At 52.1% G+C, this 23,396-nt stretch overlaps 1 protein-coding gene across 1 annotated transcript; it reads left to right on the top strand.

Moving 5' to 3' along the window:
- Positions 1 to 167: 167 nt before the first annotated feature.
- TMPRSS4 (transmembrane serine protease 4) lies at positions 168 to 23,139 on the top strand. The gene is made up of 13 exons (XM_013007286.2): positions 168 to 182; positions 1,107 to 1,140; positions 6,827 to 6,940; positions 9,454 to 9,606; positions 10,803 to 10,932; positions 14,278 to 14,379; positions 15,300 to 15,340; positions 17,929 to 18,088; positions 19,582 to 19,748; positions 20,552 to 20,650; positions 20,881 to 21,023; positions 22,486 to 22,635; positions 23,059 to 23,139. Exons 1-13 carry the CDS (start codon positions 168 to 170, stop codon positions 23,068 to 23,070), a joined length of 1,320 nt encoding a protein of 439 aa, XP_012862740.1. The 3' UTR covers positions 23,071 to 23,139.
- The last annotated feature ends 257 nt before the right edge of the window (positions 23,140 to 23,396 follow it).

Genomic DNA, 23,396 nt, shown 5'->3' with positions numbered 1-23,396 from the left:
CACACATAACCACTACACTCTGGTGGTGTAGTGGTTATGCGTTGGGCTGCAATCAGCATGGTCAGCAGATCGAAACCAGCAGCAGCTTCCCGGGAGAAAGACTGGGCTTTCTACTCCTATAAACAGTTATGATCTCAGAAACCCACGGGGGGCCGCTGTGAGTCAGCATGGACTCAGTGGCGGTGAGTATATTTCATATATGCTCTGTACCACAAATTATTTAACCACTCTAAGTAGCTGACATTTGCATTTTCCCAGTTTTTAGCAATTATGAATGAAGCCACTATGAACATGCACATACACGCTTTTTGCTAGACATATCATTTCTCTTGAGTATGTACTAAGAGTAGAATTGCTCATAGAATCAAAGAATAGTCATATGTTTATGTTTCACCTATTTGGGCAAGCATTTTCCAAAACATGTTTTCCACTGTACACTACCACCCAACACTTGGTATTGCCTGGTCTGGTGTCTGTGTTGAGACATCTCGCTTCGGTTTGACTTTGCACTTGCCTAATGTATACTAATAAGGTTGTCTATCTTTTGGATACTCATTGGCTCTTTGCGGAGCCCTTGTGGCATCGTGGCTACCCACTGGGCTGTGCTCCGCAGGTCAGCTGTTTGAAACCACCAGCTGTCCCACGGGAGAGAGGCGGGGCTTTCTACTTCCATTAAGAGTCGCCATCTCCGAATCTCTCAGGGGCACTTCTACCCTGTCCTATCGTGTCACTGAATCAGCATCGACTTGGCGGCAGTGAGAGAGAGAGAGACTGGCTCTTTCATGAAGAGTTTGTTCAAGTTTTTACAAAAAGACAGTGTCTATAAAAATAGATAAAGGCATGACAAACACACAGTAGAGAAGAATCATTAGCCAGTCATTCCCTGCGATTGCAAACTGGTGCCTACCATAAGCAACTCGTTGTTCCAGGACAAATAGGTGCATGTCTGCATTTTTTCATTTTGAACGAGTTATCTGGGTATCACAGAGACCACCAGCCCCAGCTTAGACTCCGCAGGGAGAAAACCATAAACAGTGAGCAAGGGCCAGCCCTGGCCTGAGAGCTTCCCTGCTCCCACTGATTGACTGCCTCTCCTTCACTTGCAGGATCCTGACAGCGACCGACCCCTGAACAGCCTCGGTAAGCTCCTGTCTGACTTTCTTTGTCTACAGCAGCCTCGGACCTTCAGTCCCACAGAGGGTCCAACCCATCGGGTGTGCTCCCTGTCACTACCACTAAGTGGCAAATTCTCCATCCATCCATCCATCCATCATTCAACTAATGTTTACTGAGCATTGCAAATCCCAGCATCCATTCTAAAAGCGGAGGTACCGTGGGAAACCCGGATAATAAACCTGAGAGCCCAGGAGTAGTGGTTCTCCAGCTCACTTATTCCATTACTCATTGTACCAGAATGTGGGAGCCGTATGCCAGGCCCAAGCTGAGGGTTGGGCTATAACACTCTATAAGCCCCAACCGCTCCCCTCACAGCGTTTACTGTCTAATCCTGCTGCTGAGGAAGACTTTGGGCAAGGGTGTTTTCACCTATAGAAAAGTAAATGGCCTCTTTTGCTTGATTGACAGGCGAAAGCTCTGTTCATAAAATGTTCCCCAATTTAAGAGATTTACACCGTGAGATTTTTTTTAAACCATGCATACCTATTCCTGCTACCCTGCTCGTCAACAAATGAGCAAAGAACAAATTAATATGAACCCATCAAGAAATGTTATGGCCCATCTCACTTACTTGTGACAGCTTCTTTATTTCATGGACCAGGGTCATGAATTTCTAATGATGACAAGTGGTGTCATCTTCCGCAAGTAAAACCGGGCCTGGTTGGTCCTTTGGAATTTATCTATCCGTAGCCCATGGTGTCCCCTAAAGAGCACCTGGGCTTCCAATGATTGAACCACCAGAGTCAGACTGGGTGCTACTGGGCCAAGACACACCTTTGATTTGTTCTAGACGCCCCTGGGGAAGGGAGCGTGCGAAGGAGAGAGCAGCACTGCTCAGCGGTCAAGGACAGCATTGGGGCCAGGTGACCCTTGACAGTGGCTCTAAAGGATGAGTACTATCAAAATCAGAGTGGTAGCAGGGGAGAGAAACATGGTCCTTGAGGGCTACTGTAAGGACTCAGCTCTCACTCGAAGTGAAAAGAGGCTTCAGTGGGCTCTGGCTTATCTGAGCTCTTTGGTGAGACCCTAGACAAGAGGAAGACCAGCTAGGGGGCTTGAACCACGTGGTGGAAAGTGACTGCTAGTGCAGTCAAGGATTTTGAGAAGAAGAGAGGCACAGCTGGTGGGACTTGGTAAGTGTGTAACAGCCAATTCTGGGGAAAGGAGAGTGGGGAAGCTCTATTTGCAGTGTTTGCTGCTTTGCGTGGCATGAGGATTCCAATTTAAAGCCCAATTTACCGCTACATATATAAGCTGGAAGTTGGGGGGGGAAATGTGGACAATTGGCGTGGCTCTAGCGCACCACAGACAACCCAGGAGCACTGTCTTCCTCCCTTTCTCGAGGGGCTTCATCAAGAGACGGATGGGCCATCCACTTTAGGATGAGGAGGCTTATCAGACCAGAAGAGATGAGGAGAGGAGGGAATGATGGCAAATCACATTTTACCAGCCTCTTACAGCCAGAGAGAGAGAGAGAGGTTATTTGGGAGGACAACTCCTGGTCCCAGTCTGAACTGTCCCCAGGTTTGGCTTATGAGGTTAATGAGACATGCACTTCGTCGGGGACATTCCAAAGAGAAGCAAGACAGTAGCAACTACACACACACACCCCACCCCTAGTGCTTGGGACCATGGCAGGGCCCTCTCGTGAAGAATGAAGAGATGGTCTGAAGTGCCCGTTGGCATTTCACCAGGTGTGTGGGCATAATCAGAAGCATCTGTGAGCACAAAGGTGGTTTCATCCCTAGAGCTGTGGGTGGCACACAATCACCTTGCCTCATCTGGCCCATTTCCCAGCCTTCCACTGGATGCTATCTACTCCTTTCCCTGGAATTGACCAATAGTTTTGCCCACTTACCTTCCACCCCACCCACCCACCCTCCTCCTTTGTAGCTGATGCTGATCCCCAAAAGGAAAACAGAGGTGTATGCAGTTCTGGAATTGGCTTTCCCCCAGTGGATGTTGGAAGATTAAAGGTCAGCCTTAACGAGTGTAAAATCACAGTGTCATTAGGAGACTTGGTGCACTCCCTGCCCGACGTTAACCAGTGTGTCACAATGAGGGGACTTTGGAAGATGCTAGAAAAGGAAGTCGAGACTTCAGAGCTTCTTTAGTAGTTTTCCCAAGACATGGGAAGGCTTGTCCATCCTGGGGGAACTCGCTTCCCCGCTCCGGGCCAGCAGGTGCCAAGCACGCTGACAACCGACGTCATGCCCTTTGCTTGTGAAAAACAGTAGAGTGGCACGCTTGTGATGACTTTGTGACAGGTTTTGGAGCCCTGGTGGTGCCGTCTGGTAAGCGTTGCACACTGACCTCAAAGTCAGCCATTCAAACCCACCAGGCACTCCGTAGGAGAACGATGAGGCTGTCTGCTCCCACCATGAGTTACAGTCTCAGACACGGACGGTATCTAGGGTCATTGTGAGCTGGGATCAATTCGGTGGCAGTGGGTGGGGAGTTCCTAGAGCCCAAGAAGGTGATACACCCCCAGGATTCTAAATGGACTTTGTTCCATGCCATGACAGGACACTGTCATTCCAGGCAGTGCACTGCCCAGCAGAAAGGAGAACCTCGCTGGGAGCGATGGCTACGTGCTAACCTACTGACCTACACATTAGCCGTTTAAGGCCACTCACCGGTGCCTAAGAACCCAAACTTTAAAAAGAAAAGCAAAATCACTGCCATCCTGTGGATGCCAACTCACAGAGACCATGTGGGACAGGGTAGGATTGTCCCTGTGGGTTTCCCAGGCTGTAACTCTTTACGGGCGTAGAAAGTCCTGTCTTCCCCCTCGGAGCACCTGGGGGTTTCAAACTGCTGACCATGCCGCTAGCAGCCCATCGAGTAACCACTACACCACCAGGGCTCCTGCCTAGGGAGCTACTTGTGGACACTCAGCCACTGCATGTTCCAGGAGCCCTGCTCTACGCTGACACCCACAGGGTGGCCACGTGTCTGAATTCACTCGGTGGCAACTGGATTTTTGTTGGTTTTCTGAAGTTCTGTTTTTGTTTGGTTTTCGGTCCCACAGCAAACAGAGGCTCCAACCTCCGAGTCCTTCTTTAGCGTGTCGCAGGGCTGTCATCACACCCACCCAGCTTTCCTGAGTGACCCGGCCCTGCCCCTGCCTGCCAGGGCAGGGGACTTCCAGGAAGCAGTCCCCGCACTTCCTGAGCATTTACCTTTTCGAAGCCTTTCTCACTGACCTGGCTAACAATGAAAGCGGACACTATCCCTGCATTGCCTCACTTTTAGGTAGCAGTCAGCACCCACCTGGCCTCCCCTAAATCCAAACTCTTTTGTTCCAACCCTTATCCCCCCGATGCAAGAGCCATCTCTCTAAGGATGCACTCAGTTCTCAAAGACTTCTCACTGTCTTAAGGATGCCACCCAGACTCCCCACCACTGCCTTTGCCCAGTCCTGCCCCAGCCCCATGCTTGACTCCCCTTACGCACCAGGCCCACCACGCAGCTTACCATTCTCTACCTCCGTGCCATTGCCATTGTGGGACAAGGGTGAGCCTCTGCTTCATCAACGAGTTCCAGTCCCAGAAACCCAAAGCAGCCGTCCTACTCTGTCCTACAGGGCCAGGATGGGTCAGAATTGACTCGATGGCCATGGGCTTGAGCGCCATTGACTCAGGTAGCCCAGCGTCCTCCCTCCTCCATCGCTAATTACAGACCTTCTGCTCTGCAGCCTGTTGAAGTGCCACCCCCTGGGAGCACTTTCATCCACCTACATTTGACAATGCTTCTGGTGCCACATCGATCACCTTTGGCCGGCTAAGACTGAGAGTTGGGTCCCTGTTTGCCTCTTCCCCCAATTTATAATCTCCTTAAAGACAAGGGCCACAACTGCACATCCCCTTACAGAAGGGTCGCGGGGAAGAGACAAGTCAATCAGGTGCAGTATAGCACCGATGAAACATACTACTTCCTCTAGTTCTTTAATGCTTCCTCCCCCCGCCCCCCAACTATCATGACACCAATTCTACCTTACAAATCCCACTAGATCAGAGCATGTACACTGGTACAGATAAGAGCTGGAAACACAAACAAAGGGAATCCAGGACAGATAAACCCCTCTGGACCAATAATGAAAGTAGAGATATCAGGAGGGGAGGGGGAAGGTGAGGTAGAAAGGAGGAACCGATCACAATGATCTATACATAAACCCCTCCCTGGGAGACAGACAACAGAAAAGTAGGTGAATGGAGACATCGCGGACAGTGTAAGACATGAAAAAATAATAATAATTTATAAATTATCAAGGGTTCATGAAGGAGGTGGGGCGGTGGGGAATGAGGAGCTGATACCAAGGGCTCAAGTAGAAAGAAAATATGTTGAGAATGATGATGACAACAAATGTACAAATGTGCTTGACACAATGGATGGATGGATGGATGGTGATAAAAGTTGCACGAGCCCCCAATAAAATGATTTTTTTTTAAAAAGACAGGGCCACGTTCTCAAAACTCACTGCATCAAGTCGATTCCAACTCACAGCAGCCCTTGAGGACAGGGTAGAACTGCCCTGTGGGTTTCAGAAGCAGTAACTCTCCAGGGAGTAGAGAGCCTCCTCTTGCTCTTGCAGCTGGTGGCCTCAAACTGGTAACCTTGTGGTTATCAGCCCAACATGTAATCGCTATACCACCAGGGCTCCTAAGGGCCATGTTAGGGACTCACTATTGAATTGAACTGGAAATAAAGGTCACTAGGGCACATTCACCCACCAGTATTTATTAAAACTCTACTTGATGCAAATGGATAATGTGCTTGGCTGCCAATCACCAGAGGCACCTCAGAAGAAAGAAGGGGTGATCTGCTTCTGAAAAGTCAGCCATTGAGAGCCCTGTGGGGCACTGGCTGGCTCCAACACACATCAGGTCACCCTGAGTGGGAAGTGTGGCCCCACAGCAGCTGGTTTAGCTTCCAGTATACTCACTACCTACTGGGCTGGAGGCAAGGAGCCATGGTGGGGAAAAGGTTAGGAGTTGGGCAGAATCCACTCAGTGGTGGTGAGTTTAGAGGTGTGTGTGTGTGTGTGTGTGTGTAAGAGGTCCTTGCCCTCAAGCTTATAAACTCACTTCCACGGAGTCCACTCTGACTCAGGGCGACCCTACAGGACAGGGCAGAGCTGCCCCCCGTGGGTTTTTGCCGCTGTAACTCTCTACAGAAGCAGAAAGCCTCATCTTTCTCCCTCAGAGAACTGCTGGTGGTTTCGAACTGCTGACCTCTGGGTTAGCAGCCCAACTCATGGCTCACTATGCCACCACAGCATCTCCTCAAGCTTATAGTTTAAAATGTCCAGGGAAGAGAATAAATGATAGGAGGCTGGTGTGTGCCAAAGCACTCATCCAAGCGGCCCTATGCTCTCCCCAGGGCAGGCCAAACAGGAGTGGAGCAGGCTAGGATAGGCTGAGAAGCAGGCAGCAGGGGCGGGAGGCTATTTGAGCAGCCTGGGAACCCCCGGGACAGTTCTACTCTGTCCCATAGGGTGGCCATGAGTCAGGTGGCAGTGAGTTTGGTTCGGGTTTGTATGTCAGACCTGAATCAGTGAAAGGAGGTGAGGCGCTGTGAAGCCAGCAGGAGGCTGTGGACTTTGTCAAGGACCGTCTTCCAATGACTCCTGGCTCATGTCTCCCTACAGGTGTCACCCCCCTGCGCAAACCTCGAACCTCCCTGGAGACCTTCAAAAAGGTGGGGGTCCCCATCATCGCCGCCGTGCTGAGTCTGGCCACCATCATTGTCGTCGCTGTCCTCAGTAAGTGACAGCCCCACCCTACCTTCACCCCCTCAGAACGTGGCTGGTCCCGCCCCACCTTCAGAAGCCCCCTCTCCCTGCATCCTCCCACCTCCACAGAGTGAGAGGCAGGTGATCTGCAGATGACTGCAGGAGGCGGTGAAACTGTCTACCCACGTGTGTCTCCCCACTTCGTGGAAGATAGCTCCTGGCAGGAAAGGAGGTGGCGAGCTCAGCCCCCGCCTGCCCTGCCGCAGATGCTCTTCCGCGGTGCAAACCCGCGCGGAGCATTTGCATGGCGGCCACGCCCCCGCCGCCTCCGGGCCCAGGTGCAGCGCGCGCTTGGGGAGCAGGGGCGCTTCTGCTCCTGAGCAGGCAGGGGGCGCCCAGGAGGCGCCTCTCCGCCTCTAGCGGGCTCATCCTGGTGTCGTCTTGAGTGGTGCTGTTGGCCATGTCGCTGGGGGGAAAGGCCCACCTTCTCCGCTCTCTTGCCTGCCAATGACAAAGTCCTGACCGTCCCCTCCCACCAGCTTTCCCAGCAGGGAGTAGAGTCCGGGAGACTGGAACCCACGTCCTGGTGCTGCCACGGGCTGATTATGTGACCTTGAGCTAGGCACCCTGCGTCTCTCAGCCTCATTCCCTCCGTGTGTCAAACACCAGCCTCCCTCCCAGGGCTGTGTGACAACCACGAGGGAGTGTGTGTCACAGCGGAGAACAGACGGGGCTGGGTGAATGCGGCGTCCTCCTGCTGGGCTCGTGCATTTGCCGACCAGGAACGATGGCTGGCCTTTCAGGAACCTGCGCTTGTAACCTGGGTGGCATTGCCAGCTGTGGTCACAGCCTCCTCAGAGGACACTCAGAGGTCATCTGGTCCAACTCTTGACTCCACGCCTGAGAGGGAGGCCCGGGAGGAGGAGGTGTGGCCGCAGGAGAGGTACAGGTCCCCCTCCTGAGAAGTCCTGCCTATTTCTATCTAGGACACGCAGGCCCACAACCACAGCCAGAATCCTTGAGAGCCCAGGCATAGAAGGTGCAGAAAACCTCAGGGCGGTTCATCTTGCCCCTGGGCTGCCCAGTGTGGTGGTAGCCTTCCAGCGGCATCCGATTGGCCGCCTTCAATCGTTTTATTCAGATGAATATGAAAATGAGTGTGTCTCTCTGAGTGCATACCCTGCCACGGTGGAGAGAGATGGCCAATTGTGCCCCGAGGAAGCCAGGGCAAGCACCAGGCCATAATTTAATTTCAAGTCGAGCTCTTGCTGTGCCAGCAGGCCTTGAGGGGCCCCCATGCCCTGGGCCCCCATGCCCTGGGTCCTCTCTGCACTCAGAGAAGGCAGCACAGGCTGCTATCCGGGGTTGTTGATCTATCAGGTGCCATCAAGCCGGTTCTCACTCAGCAAGAGACCCACATCCTGCAGCAGGACAGGATGCCTCACACTGTGCCATCCTCGCAATTGTCCTTGCCTCCAGCCACTGCGGGAGGCCCCTCCACTTGTGACCCGGTCTTGTCCTTGGAGGCTGGAGTGATCTTGCCTTGACCTGGTTCCTGATAGGAAGACTAGGAAATATCTAACCTCCTCCATCACTCTTGCTTCACCCAAGCCAGGAGCATCCGGGCCAACAGGTGCTGTGCCAAGAGCGAGACCCCGATGCAAAGCCGGGCTTTCGGAGATGTGCACTCACTTCCTAAGCCCCGGTCTCCTTATTTGTAACAGGGGTAAATGATACACACACACGTGCCTCCTGCTGTCAGGATTCCCTAAGGAAACGCCTGGGAAACAGGGCTAAGTGGTGGGACTTCTGGAGACGCTCCCCCCAACTCTAATGGACAGCGGAGACAGAAGCTGGGCTGGAGTGGGCAGCATTAGTCCAAGGGAGCTGAGTTAGACAAGAAGAACCGTCTTCCTGGCAGGGGTGTTTGGCTGTGAGTCCTAAGCAAGGGGGAAGAAATGAAATCCCCACCCCCTGTGAGGTGAAACACACACACACACACACACACACACACACACAGATGCATTTCCATCAACCCAAGAGGCCGAAGGAGCAACAGAATCTGAAGGCAGCAGACGGAATAAGAAACCCAAACAGAAGAGGCCTCTTAGTCACTACAAGACACTTCCAGCTCCTTACATGTTCTCACAGACCCTCTGAAGCCAATGCTAGCACCCTGTTGTGAGGGCGGGGAAACTGAGCAGCCTCAAGTCACACAGCAGGAGGCAAAAGATGGGCTGAGACTCAGGTCTTTGGGCTCCCAGTTCTCTCTGCTACCAGGATATGAGGCCAGCACCTGGGGGTAAGAAGCTCCTTAAGTTCTCCACCTTCCTGAAGGTGTGGGGCAGGTGTTATTCCCTCTGCTTTACAGATAAAGAAACCAAGGCTCGGGACCAGGCTCCTAAGGGTCAGACCTGGTCCTGGAGCCCAGAACTGCCTGTCTCCAAGCCCAGCACTAGTCTCAGGGAAGCCCAGCCTCTCCCTCCGCCAGCCACCTACTTGGTCCTCAGCCCTCTCTGCCTCTCCCTGAACTTGTCTTCTAGTTAAAGTGATCCTGGACAAGTACTATTTCCTCTGCGGGCAGCCCCTCCACTTCATCCCCCGGAGACAGGTGTGCGATGGGGAGGAGAACTGTGCCTCGGGGGAGGACGAGCAGCACTGTGTCAAGAACTACCCCGATGGGCCCCCGGTAGGAGGTGAGTCCACAGAATGAGAGGGCAAGGGGATGGGCACCACAGGAAGTCAGTTCAGGACCCCCTTGGTCCACTGGGTGGCACTGCCGGTTACATGTCAATTTCCATATCTACTGTGGGTTTGGAGAGCAAGCCTGTGTCTTGTTTACCTTTACACTCTCCAGTACTTAGTGCGTCGAAGCCACGCAGTAAACACGTGGTGGACCAAAGAGGAAAGGACAATGTCATCGAGCAGGTGTCACCAATGAGCTTGAGGGGGGCACTGGATGACCTTGGAGGGTTTCTTCCTTTCCTTGAAATCTGTTATTTCGAAGGGACTAGAAAAGAGGCTGCAAAGCCATTGAACCGGCTCGTATCGGTTCTTCTGTTCATTAGGGAAGTATTTCTGGTAGCCTCCTAGGTCTCAGGAGTGGGCTAAGTCCTTCAAAGAAACATGAGGGGTTTTAAACATAAAAACCCACGTTCCCTCTTAAGTTGGACTATCCCTACTTGAACCAGCCAGTACTTGGGCTCTAAAGAGTAAAGCTAGCCCAGAAGATGGGGATCGGGCCCTTTGAGGGACCGAGCTGAATAATGCCGTGTTTTTGCACCTTTTCAATCAGAAGCCAAATGCCTATGGGAACCAGCCATCCTACTGCCAATAATACTTCTCATTCAAACTCCCCACTCTGATTAGACACGGAGAAGGACCTAGGTCCCTGGTCAAGAAGTTTCCTCCAGCTGGGCAAATGGTGGTGGATCATGAATGCAGTGCCCAGGCATCTTATCACTACGGCCACTCTCGGAGAAGAGCAAAGGGGAGCACTATTAATAATTGTACGTGGGCCAGAGGTCAACCTGGAGCTTGTTCCCAGGATACCTGGTCACCCAAGCTACCCTTAGGAGTTTCACGGTGGTGCAAATGGTTAATGCAGTCTCTGCCCACTGGAGAGTCAGAGCTTCAAGTTCACTCTCAGAACAAAAGCCTGTCAATCCACCCCCCCCAAAAATCCACCACGGTTGCTAGGAGTCAGAATAGACTTTCTGGTTGCGTCAAAACTAGAGTCAGCCAGACAGAGTCAAATGGGAGAACGCCCCTTGATGTTGAGAGAGTTGGGGCTCCACAACACTCCCCATTCCTGGTCTCATGGTGAGCTTTTGAGAGGACTGGGGCCAATGAGTCCTGGCCCTCCAGCTGAGTCAGCTTTCTCCCCACCCAGTCCGCCTCTCCAAGGACCGATCCACCCTCCAGGTGTTAGACCCCAGCACGGGGGCCTGGGCCTACGTCTGTTATGACAACTTCACGGAAACTCTGGCCAAGACAGCCTGTGGACAGATGGGCTATAACAGGTACTCAACCCATGCTTCCAGAAGCAATACCTTGCCCCACCTCTCTCGCTCTCGCTCTCACTCTCTCCTCCTTCCTTACTTTTCCCGAAAGGTACAGGCACTGGGGTTTGGATCCCAGCATTTTCAATAACAAGTAACTAGAAGGGAATCTTCAAGAGTTTACTGGAGAAAACACCACCAATGTCACAGGGTAATTATGAGGTGCCAGTAAGCAAACACCAGGAGTCATGGTGGGTGGCGTAGTGGTTATGCACTGGGCTGTGATCCTCAAGTTTCAAAGTTTAAAACCCCAAGCCACTCCTTGGGAGAAAGATGGGGTTTTCTGCTCCCTTAAAGAGTGACGATCTCCAGAACTCACAAGGGGCAGTTCTACCCCGGGCTCTAGGGTCACTATGAGTTGGCAACTAATCATAGCAGTGAGTCTGAGAGTAAGAAAAAGTGTCCCCATCTCTCCATCCCCATGCACGCACACACACACACACACACACACACACCTCTAGTTCCTTTTTGTTTTGTTTTCACAATGAAGGGCTTTATTAGGAGAGTTAACAGATTACCACAAGCCAGGATCAGTAAACAGTTAAGATCGGGTCACTGACCCACCTTTCCTCGGCCAGTAGCTCAGCCTCTCTATCTAATGTTACATCATGTGGGGACTTGGCTTCTGCCTCCATAGGCCGGGGAGCCAGTCTGAGGAGCTCCTTTTGGGACTTTTATCTTTTTCTCTCAATCCACCCTCACTCCTTCCCGGCTTTGCAAGAATCTGCCCTGAATCTGCCCCGTGGCCCCGAACACAAAACATTATTGATTGACTCAAAGTCTCATTGGTTGAAAGTTACTTTAAGCAAACCTGTTTTCACTGGGGCCCCATAAGCAATCACATCTCTGTCAGCCAATTTCAAAAGCAGCTCCAAATCTGGAGTAGACAAAAGGGTGTATAATGATAAAAATGGAAATTCGTGTGTGTGTATGGATATGGATATGGATATGGATATAGATATAGATATAGATATAGATATAGATATATTCATTTGATCTTGGCAGAAAACCAAAATACCACAAAGTTATTATTATGTCTATTTTATAGCTAGGCTTAGGGAGAGTAAGTAGCCGGAGGTAGAGGAGTAAAATATGTGCCCAAGGGCCCCTCATCCCTGGACGTAGGACTTCTAGAACGGAGTCTGTTTCTAAGGTGGGGAATTTCCTCCTTTTCCAGGAGGCTTCCTCTATAAATGGAGGGGGAAGGGGAGCTAAGGAAGCAGATGACTCAGAAAGCCTAAATAGGAAAGAAAAGGAATCCGTGTATTTAGCTGTAGTGGGGAAGAACTTCTCTTCTCCTGAGTAGGTCCCAAACGTCTTCTGGAGTTTAAGAGATTGGGCCCAGAGACTAGAAAGAAAACACAAACTAAGCAGCTATCACGCATCGATCACGGGACTCTCTCCCACGGATCTCTCAAGCAGCCTCAAAGGCCTTCCCAGAAGAGCTCCGAGCAGCCATTGCTAGTTGACCAGATCTACTTGCCCTCTCTGCTCTTTGGCTCCCAGGAGTCTGCTGCTCTCTGCCCACCTCAGGGTGCAACTCCCAGGACCCTCTGGAGAGCACCCCCCACCCCCACCCACCCCCTTTCTTTTCTAAGAGGGCGGAGAAGGCTTGCTCCACACCTGCATGTCTTCTCCCCTCCTCCCACTGCAGTCCAGCCAACTGCAGTGTCAGCTGTCCTCGGCACTGCAGGCTGAGTCTCGGTTATGAAACCAGGGTGTCTCCAGGAGTTCTTAAGGTGACAGGCTCTTAGAATTGCTGTCCTTCCCCCACTCGCTAAGCTACCAAGCCACCTGGCCCTTGGGCTCTACAAAATCAGGATCTCATTGCTGAAGTGTGGCTAGTGTTCGTGGCAGTGATTCCTTCCACCACTGACGGTCCCTCTTCTCACGGGGTCCCAGGTTGCTCCACAATCCTCCCTCCCCCGGGAGTGGCGGCCCTTCTCATCCTCCGACCACCAGACCACAGATGGTGGTTCAGGGTGGAAGGGACCCTGGGGACCGATCATCTGGTCCACCCATCATTTTACAGAGAGGAAAACTGAGACTTAGATCAACTAGAGGAAGAATGTGACTTGCCCAAGGTCACACATCAAACTAGAATCAGAGCAAGGGGGGCGGGGCAGGGGGACCCAGGCCTTGAGGGTTCTTAAAGTGAAGCCCAGCACTCCCAGTCAGCAGCCTTCCTAAGCCCCCTGCCAGGGCCCACCAGGTAGGACTGGCATCCCTGATGGGCACGGGAAAGCATGCGAGGGAGCCGGCACCTCGGGTTGGCTGCAGCGCTGGGTGAGCGCTGGTGGGAGCATGACTGGTGGGGAAGGAAGAGAGAGGGCTGGAGGAGGCAGATTCTGAAAAAGAACAATCTGAGAACCTAAAAAGCCTCACACTCATTGCTATCGAGTCCGGTCAGACTCGTAGTGTCCCTATAGGACAGAGGAACATTGCCACTTGGGGATGCCAAGACTTTCGATCTTTTCAGGAGTAGAGAGCCTCATCTTTCTCCCTCAGAGAGGCTGGCGGCCTCAAACCTCTGACCTTGTGGTTAGTAGCTCAGAGCATAGCTGACTATGCCACAAGGCTCCTAAAAAAGTTGGCCCACCGCAATGGAGTCAGAATCACCCCCAGGGACAGTGAGGACAATCAGGGAGATGCCATTAATCAGGGAAGGCTTCCTGCAGGAGGGCAGCCTTACATCTAGGGTCAGAAAGAAAGAAGACATAGATTAGGAGAGAGAGAGATTGGGCAAGTAAGAGATATGTTTGTCTAGATTTATCTTAAAACTCGTTCAGCCCTAGCCTCTCCCCTTTGGCGCTATCGAAAAAGTAGCCCCACTACTAAATTGGGGGGAAATGCTTTGTTTGGAGGTCCCTGGAAGATGCTCTCTCCAGCTTCCTCCAATGTGAGGAGAGAGATCACGCGGGTCCCTTTGCCTTCTCGTCTTGCCTCCCCCCCCCACCCCTGTGCACACACCCTGTGAACAAGAGAGATTGTGGGAACAAAGTGTGAGTGCCATTTAAAATAGGGAAAGAGCTGGGTGTTAGGAATGAGGATCCCCTACCATTGTTCCAGAAATCTGGCCTCTGGGCAAGGCTTTCCCCACCCGAGAAAACAAGGCTGCGGCAGCAATGTGCCTGAAGCTAAGTCCTGAGATGCCCTTTATCATCTAACAAACCAGATGGCACTCCATCACTGCCCCTGCCCTGCCAGCCCCCACCAGGGGCTCTCTTCTAGGAGTGGAGGCTACTCCCCCACAGTCTCACGCTGCTCTCCGCGCTCACAACGCTCTCTTCCTCCCAATCTGAGCAGCGAACCCACCTTTCGAGCAGTGGTGATGGAGCCAGCCCAGGATCTGGAAGTCGCTGAAGTCACAGAAAACGGCCAGGAACTTCGTGTGCAGAACTCGAGTGGGTAAGTTAGAGGGTACACACCTTCTGGCCTACAAAAAGAGCTACGGCTGGGCGCTGCTATGAGGACTGCAGCCCGGCGCTCCCCTGAACAGACTGGCAGCAAAAGGAAAGTAAGTCAGGCAACAGGGAGAACTCCTCGCCAGGCAGACCATTAAACCCTGAGAGCTACAGAATCACATTTCAGAGAGGTCTCCTAATGGACAGCTGTCCAGGGCGATGGAGCAAGGATGCAGATGAAGTGACCTTCCATCAGTCTGAGGATAAAACCGTATGCTTTCTCCGGCGAGTTTAGATTCCTAATAAAGCCAGCAGGCAAGGTTCCAGAGGCCACTTCGTCCTTCCCTGCCACTTGTCCAGGCCAGAGGAAGGCCTCCTCACGTTCCCAGCTCGCCAGGGAAAGATATGTCCGGCCTTCGTCAATGACCTGTTCACAGACCTCACGGCCCTGCTCAGAGCACGGCATCTAAGCAGACTCTATCGCACCGCAGCCCAGCAGCTCAGAGAGGATGCCGGCTTCTTAGCATTCCAAGATATTGCTGAGGGCTGCTTATTCATCAAAGAGGAAACCTTGCAAAGAACAGGGCTGGTGGCCGAATGAGCATTTGCCTAGAATCCCATCGAGATCCCGTTGTTCCTCCTCTGGGCATGTCTGCACCGCAGTGCAGGAGACCATTCGAAGTTGGTTCTCTCCCATCTTGGGCTGCCAGGAGCCAAGAGTGGGCTGTTGACTCCGAGTATTTTGAATTGCTTTGACCTGGGCGTGGCTGCAGTTTCTATGCAGCCACGACTCTTCCGGTCCCAAATTTCCCAGATGGTCCCGAGAGGACCTCGATGCAATAGTGTCCATAACACCCAAATCCCTCCTCCCAGTCATGGAAGAAGCAGAAAACACAGGGCCACTGCGTCTGTCTCTCTTTCCAGACCATGTCTCTCAGGCTCCCTGGTCTCCCTGAATTGTCTTGGTGAGTATGCCCCCTCTGAGGATCTGGGCCCTTGGCCAGCGATGAGCAGGGAGGGAGAAAGGCCTCCACCCTCATCCTTCAGTCTCTCAGACGCCACCTCCCTCTGTGTTGATCTACCATGCCTGCTTTGGGGATCTGTGAGTGTATTAGTCTGGGTACTTTGGAGAAACAAATCCACAGCAACTCATGTATAAGAGAGAGTTTTATGTAAAGAAAATGTGCATCACGAAAACATCCCAACCCAATGCTGCCCAAGCCCACAAGTCCAACATTAACCCATTAACCCAACACCAGTCCACAAAGTCCTCCACCTCACAAAACAGAGGCAATGATGCCGACTGCAGGAGGAAAGCTGAGTCAGTGAACGAACAAGCATCTCAGCACTAGCAGGGGTCTCCACACGGCTGCTCCAGCACCCAGGGCTGCATCGGGATAGGTCCATGTAGCTTTTCCTTGGGGATGTCTTGTAGGAAGTCAATCTTGCAAGCTGAAGCAGGGAACTGCTAAGGCAGCTGCACCTGGTGCAACCACCACAAAGCAAGAGACCCGAGAACTAGAAAGGCGAGGCTCACCACCCATTTATCCCTCCGCCTTTCAATTAGCCCCACATGTGATTATTGGCCAGGTTGGCACAATTAACTAACTCAGTGAGGTTGATGATGCTTCAGGTGGTTCACGTTAAGGACGCCCTCCTGCCATTGACTGGCACAAAGCCTGAGCAGAAACCTAGAAGAAGGTCTCTTTCTTCGGGGAGAAAGATCGAGAACCCTGGGAAGGGTGATACTCTCTCCGACTCCCTCCTCAACCCGAGTCAGGGCCCTCGTAGACCTCCTTTGTCACAATCAGGTCACTTATCCAAGGTCAGATGCTCCACCTTCAATTTATCAAAAATTTACGAAAGAGTTAGAACATGTCGAAGGCTGCCAGGTGTGAGCTGAAGGTAGAAGATGCCAGTCAAGTAGAGGAGTTGGCTGCTACTCTCTCAAGGACTGGTGGCTGGACCAAGAGCAATGCAGGGGGGCATGTGGGAAGTGCCAGGCTGGGTTGCAAGCTCAAGGGGAAGATTGCAGGGACACCTGGGTCGCAGCCCTACTGACTCCCAGTGTGACTGGAGTAGTTCACCTAGCCTCTCTGAAGTTCATTTTCCAAAGCGATCCATTAGTCCACCAATCAATGGAGACCTCAGGAGGTCAGAAGGGAACAACAGAACCCATGGACCTTGAGTAAGAAGAGATCCGAGGCCAGGTAGGATGGACAGCATTCGGAGAGCAAGACCATCGATGCTGACTTTGCAACTTAGCAGAAGGAATGCTTCCCTGTTGGATCCTCACACTTCATCGTGAGCCCCACTGTACTAGTGGGTGGGGTCTGACACATGATGGGCAGCCAATGAATGAATGAATGATCATGTCATCTGAACATCACTGAGCAGCACCAAAGTCACTGAAATGCTACACAAGTCACAGATACTCCCTTGAGGAGCCCCCAGTCTTACGGGGAAGACAGGGCCTTCTGTACGCATGGCCACCACAAAGGGCCGGCCAACAACGGGCAGGCGATGGCCAGGCCAAGGGCAGACTGGTTGCATGACCTGCAAGGAGACACTAAGCCGTGAGGAGGAATCCGTAGGCTTCAGGAGGGAAGGGACTATGCCTGTCTGCTTATCTGGCTCACCCCTCTAGCATCCTAGCCTGTGTCCCGGAGACCACTAGGCCCTCCATGCAAAGCTGTTGAATTGGTTAATGATTGAGCTAAACCGGGGCGGGATGGCAGTACCTTCTTGAGCAAAACCAGAAGGGCTTTTGGGAGGAGCTACAAGTGTATGCATTTGACTAGACAGAGACTTTGTATAAGGACAGCAAGAAGCTGCGAGGAACAGAAGCTTAAACTCAACTCTACAAGCAAGCCTACCAAGGGGCTTTGGCAAGAGAGTGAGGGGACATGTTGAACGCAGTGTTAGAAATTAGAAATTGAAAAGCCTCTGTCTGGTTTGATGCCAGGCCCAGAAGTTAGGGTGGTGGCCTTCCCTCTGACAGCAGCCGCTGCAGCGGTGCCTTCCAGAGAGTGGGGGTGGGGTAGGGAGATAGGGTTGACAGGACAAGCCAGGACAAGGAGAAGACAAGCTATCAGACTGGGAAAGTCATGCATCACGAAGGGAGGGGCTTGGGGAAAGGTGAAGCCAGGGATGGAGAGAACCAGTTTTGGAGGCTTTCTTGTGGGCATCTGTTCACTGTTACTCAGCACAGGCAGCTGGGGACATTCCACCTGGGCAGATTTTCATCATTCTGCATCACTGTTTGGTTTGAAGGTCACGAATTCCCAGCATAATAGTCACGCCCGTGTTCACAAGCTGAACGCCTACACACATCCAAAGCCAAAGCCAGAAAGAAGGCAGGAAGCTTTGGGGAGACTGTGGTCTGGGGCAGCGGGCACCTCCCTGTGAATAATGCAAAAGTGGCCTCCCCCACACTCCTGGAACACTCACCCGGGCCTCCTCGCTCAGGATAGACATTGAGCTCCAAGGGGAGGCAACCTTAACCCCTACGAGCCTGACTTCTGGCTTTCTCCCTCCTCCCCACCGAGCCCAGCCTGTGGGGAGAGTCTGAAGGCCCCTCGGGTGGTGGGCGGGCAGAAGGCCTCTGTGGATTCTTGGCCTTGGCAGGTCAGCGTCCAGCACAACAAACAGCACATCTGTGGAGGGAGCATCCTGGACCACCGCTGGATCCTCACAGCAGCCCACTGCTTCAGGTATGGCCCAAGGTGGCGAAGTGACCTTGAGGGATCAAAGGCATGAAGGGGTTGTAGTGACTCAGCCCCTGTCTTTGAACGTGTCAGATGGCCTCATCCGATGATATTGTCCTCCTAGAAGCCATGTGCTAGAGTTTGACCGCCCCAATAAGGCACTGGATGGAATCTCCTTCACTAGGCAGTGGTGCTCTATATAGAGTGCTGGTCCCCCAGCTTGATTACTGCCTGGTGAGGACCTATCAGATGCCCAGTCTCTACCTCCACTCAACTGCCCCCATCGCATATAGGCAAGCTGTTACCTAGAACCTTCAACAAAATGCTCCCAGGGTATAGAGTCACTGCAACTCTCTTCTTATACCTAGAAACTTAAAAAAGCCACAATAATAATTATAGCTTCTCTACAGACAGATGGAACTTTCTATGTCTCTAGGGAAAATCCACACCTAAGCCCTCTTCATTTTCACTCATTCACTCAACGTACTAGGGACGAAGCACCAGGCCACTGGTTCCAAACCCTTCCAGATAATCTAACAAAATCCACGAAACTCTTGCTTAGAAAAGTGCTCTTGTACACAAAGGAGTGTCAACGGACAGGAGAAAAGACGGACTGTGCAAGTACATACCCTGTTTCCCTGAAAGTAAGACCTCCCCCGAAAATAAGACCTACTTGCAGTTTTTCCTCTCGCTGAAATATAAGGCATCCCCCCGAAAATAAGACCTCCCCGAAAATAAGACACACACCCCGAAGCTATTGGACCGTAGCAGCACCAGCTCACTGTTGGCCGCAGCGCAGCCGGAGCAGACAGGAAGTGTGAGGTCTCTTTTAATAAAACAATAAACAATAAATGTGTACCGTATTCTTCTTCATGGAAAAATAACACATCCCCTGAAAATAAGACCTAGCACATCTTTGGGAGCAAAAATTAATATAAGACACTGTCTTATTTTCGGGGAAACAGGGTAGCAACCAACCAGCCACTGGCCTCCAGCCCGTTCGAGCTCAAAGCCACCCTGTGGTGCAGAGTGGAACTACTCCACCGGGTGTCTGAGGTTGGAGGTTTATATAGGTTTGAACTGCTGAGCCTGCAGTTAGCAGTCCCATGCGTAAAGAGTAAACAGCAAGCTGCCAGGGCTCCTTTTTCAAGACAAGCACCACGTGAGCCATGCAGACAATAAACAGTCGTGCGGGCGTGAGGGCAGACTGTCAGTGCCAGCGGCTCTATTCTTTGGAGGTTGGGAGTAGCGCTTAGCCCAGCTCTCCAGCTGAATGCTGCCTGGGGTAGTTATGACTGGGGAAGAACAGTCAAAGCCCCCTGTTGAGCTTGGCTTTGGGTAGGTTCTCCTCAGACTGCCCTTTCCCCACCATTCCCTGCCACCACTACCATGTTGCCTCCTACGGCTGGCACACCCAGCACTGGAATTGGCAGAGCCGGGGGGACTCAGCATTCAGCATACTTAGCTCAGGTCTGAACTCAGCTCTTCTCTGGTCCCAGGAAACACCTGGATGTGTCCAATTGGAAGGTGAGGGTCGGCTCAGACAAATTGGGCAGCTTCCCATCCCTGCCTGTGGCCAAAATCTTCATCATTGAGTTCAACACCATGTACCCCAAAGAAAAGGACATTGCTCTCGTGAAGCTGCAGTCCTCGCTCACGCTCTCAGGTGAGAGATGGTACTTGGGATTGCCCGGTCCCTTCCACTCCGTCACTACCTTGCTAAGTGGCGTTGAACACCCACTCCCCCTACTCAAAGCCTCGGGTTTCCCATTTGTTTCCAACAATATTTGTTTCCAATACATTAGCCTAACCTCACTGACAGCCATGGCCAGTTAACACGCCATGCCATCCCCCACCGAGACGGGTCTGTTTTCTCCATTTAGAGCACTTCAAGTAAGCGGCAAATGGATCCAAGCAGCAAACTCCAAGATCCCTTGGAGTTTCAAGAGACTTAAAAGACCATCTAACCCATTCCCACCCCAACCAACGCCCAGGAACTTGCACAGTCCTTCGCCAAGGAGTCCCTGCGCTCCTGTTGGCGCTCTCCGGTGGTAGAGAGCAGGGAGGTCAGAGAGTCTGCGAGCAGTTATAGTAGATGACTTATATTCAGCATAATTTAGAACAGCATTTCTAACTGTGGACATTGGTCCCTTGGGGTAAAGAGGGTGTCCACCGTCAAGTAAGTTTGAGAAACATTTCCATACTGTATTTCTCTCCCTGGAGAGTCATAGGCACATCCGAATACTAAAATATACAAAAGGGGTTTTCAAAGAGTGTTTTATTGTGTTTAATGAACATTTTTTAAAAACTGAATTGACTGCAGAACCCTTCTATTATCAGACTGGGGACCACTTCTATTAAGCTCCCATGGGACTAGTGTTATGTAGAGCCTGGTATGAATCTTTTCAGATCTACTCATCTGACCCTCCCAAATCCCTGGGTCTCCCTCTTCTTTTCCATTCCTGGCAGGTACAGTCAGGCCCATCTGCCTGCCCTTCTCTGATGAAGAGCTCACGCCAGCCACCCCGCTCTGGGTTATCGGATGGGGCTTTACAGAACAGAATGGAGGTAAGTAATTCTTGGGCTTAGAACCATAGGGCAGGAGGAAGGAGGGCCATCCTTCCCCAAAACTCACCCTGAAGGTCCAAGCACCAGGGTGTCAAACAAAAATCGAAATACTTTGACACCAAGAGAAATTGCCTGGGTTGGAGGTTAAAGGTAGGAGGTTGGAGGTTAAAGGTAGGAGGTTGGAGGTTAAAGGTAGAAATGGGAATGTGAGTGTGTTCTCAACCTCCCAGGGAAGATGTCTGACGCGCTGCTGCAGGCATCCGTTCAGGTCATTGACAGCACTCGGTGCAACGCAGAGGATGCCTACCAGGGGGAAGTCACAGAGAAGATGCTGTGTGCAGGCATCCTGGAAGGCGGCGTGGACACCTGCCAGGTGATTGTGGAATCCCATGGCTAGGGATGTGGCCCTTGGTGAGACCAGAAAGCTCTGATGCTGCATATCCCACATGAAGCCATGCATATGGTGGACACTCAATGTGGAATAAAAGAAGAGAAGAAAGAAAGCTGAGGATATAAGGATGGATGGATGGATGATGGATGGATGGATGGATGGATGGATGGACAGACGGATGGATGGATCATAGAAAACAGCAGAAGGGTTTTAAAGGTGGATTTCCTACACAAAGATGACATTACTCACTCTATTCACCCTCTGTCCCATCATCTGTAGGAGGATGAGTCCCTCAAGGAGGCTTCTCTAGCTCTGTCTTCTCTGTGGCTGTCCCCAAGCTGCTGAACTAAGCTAGAGAGAGCCCATCTCATGCTGTCCAAACTCTGATGCAGGACACCTCACTCCATCCTCACCGACCATCAGGACTACTTAGCAATCCCTTTCTCTAGCCTCACTCCCCACCCCAGGGCCTCCTGAGTGTGTTCGATTCACCTGAATCCCTTTAACCCTGACTGCTGTCTTCAGGCAAGAGGTGGCTGATAGCTAGCCAGGATCATGCTGGGTTTGGGGGATACCGCCTGCCCGCAGGGAGTTCCCTTTCATAGGGGGCAGTGGTGATGTATAAACAAGCGGTTGGTCAATCTGGTCCTAAGGGAGGAAATCCAGACCCAAGAGCTGTGGAATGTGGTAGGACAGAAAGCCAAGTCAGTGTACTTCTCACATCTGACATGTTTTTGTCTATCCAATAGCATGCTTGGTTAATATCTTTCTCTTCCCATTTAGTTCTAAGCTCCCTGATTACAGGGATCTTTGGTTTTTAACCTGAATTGGATTTAATGACCAAGAACAGGGCCTGGCACAAAATAGGCACTCAGCAAGGTCAGCAAGTGGTTAAATCTATTTGGGAAATACTACGTTAGACAGAGATCATCGGTTTTCTTGCTGCGGGACCCACTGGACAAAGACAAAGCATGGTTGCCACCACGTCCGTTCAGCTCATAGCAACCCTCGAGGACAGAGGACAATTGCCCGTGGGGTTTCCCAGGCTGTCCCTCTTGAAAGAAGTAGGCTGCCACATCTTTCTCCCACAGACAGAGAGCGGTGGTTCTGAACCATCAACCTCTGTCGGCTCCCTAATTCTTAACCACTGCACTAACAGGCTCCTCGCCCCTCCCCTCAGAGCCGTCTGTTTGCTGAGCACACTGTGAATCTCCACGAGAAGTCGAGCAATATTTCCACGACCTGCTTGACCACAGACAGGACCCAAAGGAAGGGTGGTGCAGTCTGCAGGGATAGCATGAGCAAAGGAGATGAGGGCAGGTCAGGGGAGACCCCTGTTCCTGGGAACTGTCTGGGGCAGATGGGCCAGTTTAGGTGGGGAGGGGAAGGAGAAGCCCACCTCCCTACTTATCCTCCCAGCGGTCTTTGTTCCGGCTTCTCACAGGGTGACAGCGGAGGGCCCCTGATGTACCAGTCTGACCAGTGGCAAGTGGTGGGCATTGTGAGCTGGGGTCACGGCTGTGGGGGGCCCAGCACTCCAGGAGTCTACACAAAAGTCACAGCCTACCTCAACTGGATCTACACTGTCCGGAAGGTGCGTGTGCCTGTCCCACCTGTGGTGCCCCCCTCTCCCCTGAGGGACCTCACCATCCTTACCGTTTAACTTGAAAGACTCTCAAACAACCCTATACACTCAAATAATCCCCCTCCCAGCAAGTGACAGCTCAAGATCCCACCTTATTAAAGGCTGAAATTCCTCAGGTGACAGACCCCTGCTAAACACAGTGACCTTAGCGTGTGGGGCTCTCTGCACTGGCAGAGAGTGGGGCGAGCAGATCCTTTGTGGAGAGGAGTTTCAGACACAGAGGAGAGTGGCTTACGCGACTTCCAAGGCCCTCGTACAGAGAGAAGCAAAAAGCTTCAGCCAGGAGAGTAGGTTTGCCAGGTTGCCCCATTTCCCAAGACCCTCCAGCTCCTGATCATCCGACTTTCTCTTTGACGGTCTCTTTTCTTCCAGGCTGAGCTGTGATGCTGCTGCTCCTCTTTGGGGCCGGGGGCGCTTCCTCCTTGCCCAGCCTGGCCCGCCTGGGGATCCCACGGGAGTTGGACACAGAGCAGGAGCCCCCTTGGGCACACCTCTGCACCCATAGCCCCAGCATCTCTCTGACTAGCAAAGGGCCTTCGTGGCTGGAAGACATCCTCTTGCCCAGCATACACTGCAAGGCAGTGAGCAGCCCTAGCTCAGCCACTTTCTGGTCTTCCTAGCATTCAGGGAAAAGATGCAGCTTATGGAATATACCGCCTCCCGGCCAGAGCCTCAAAAGACATAGCTGTGTTGAAAAGGAACTTCCCACC

Source organism: Echinops telfairi, unplaced genomic scaffold (genome assembly GCF_000313985.2).
Source record: "Echinops telfairi isolate 266 unplaced genomic scaffold, ASM31398v2 ScPeMD7_7463;HRSCAF=8501, whole genome shotgun sequence".
Taxonomy (NCBI): domain Eukaryota; kingdom Metazoa; phylum Chordata; class Mammalia; order Afrosoricida; family Tenrecidae; genus Echinops; species Echinops telfairi.
This window is presented reverse-complemented; position numbering and strand designations above follow the sequence as displayed.

What these genes read in the sequence shown, in the direction of transcription:
- TMPRSS4 (XM_013007286.2), top strand. An exon ending in CGTGTGCAGAACTCGAGTGG is followed by an intron (nt 14,380 to 15,299) that starts GTAAGTTAGAGG and finishes CTCTCTTTCCAG; the next exon opens with ACCATGTCTCTCAGGCTCCC. An exon ending in CTTTACAGAACAGAATGGAG is followed by an intron (nt 20,651 to 20,880) that starts GTAAGTAATTCT and finishes TCAACCTCCCAG; the next exon opens with GGAAGATGTCTGACGCGCTG.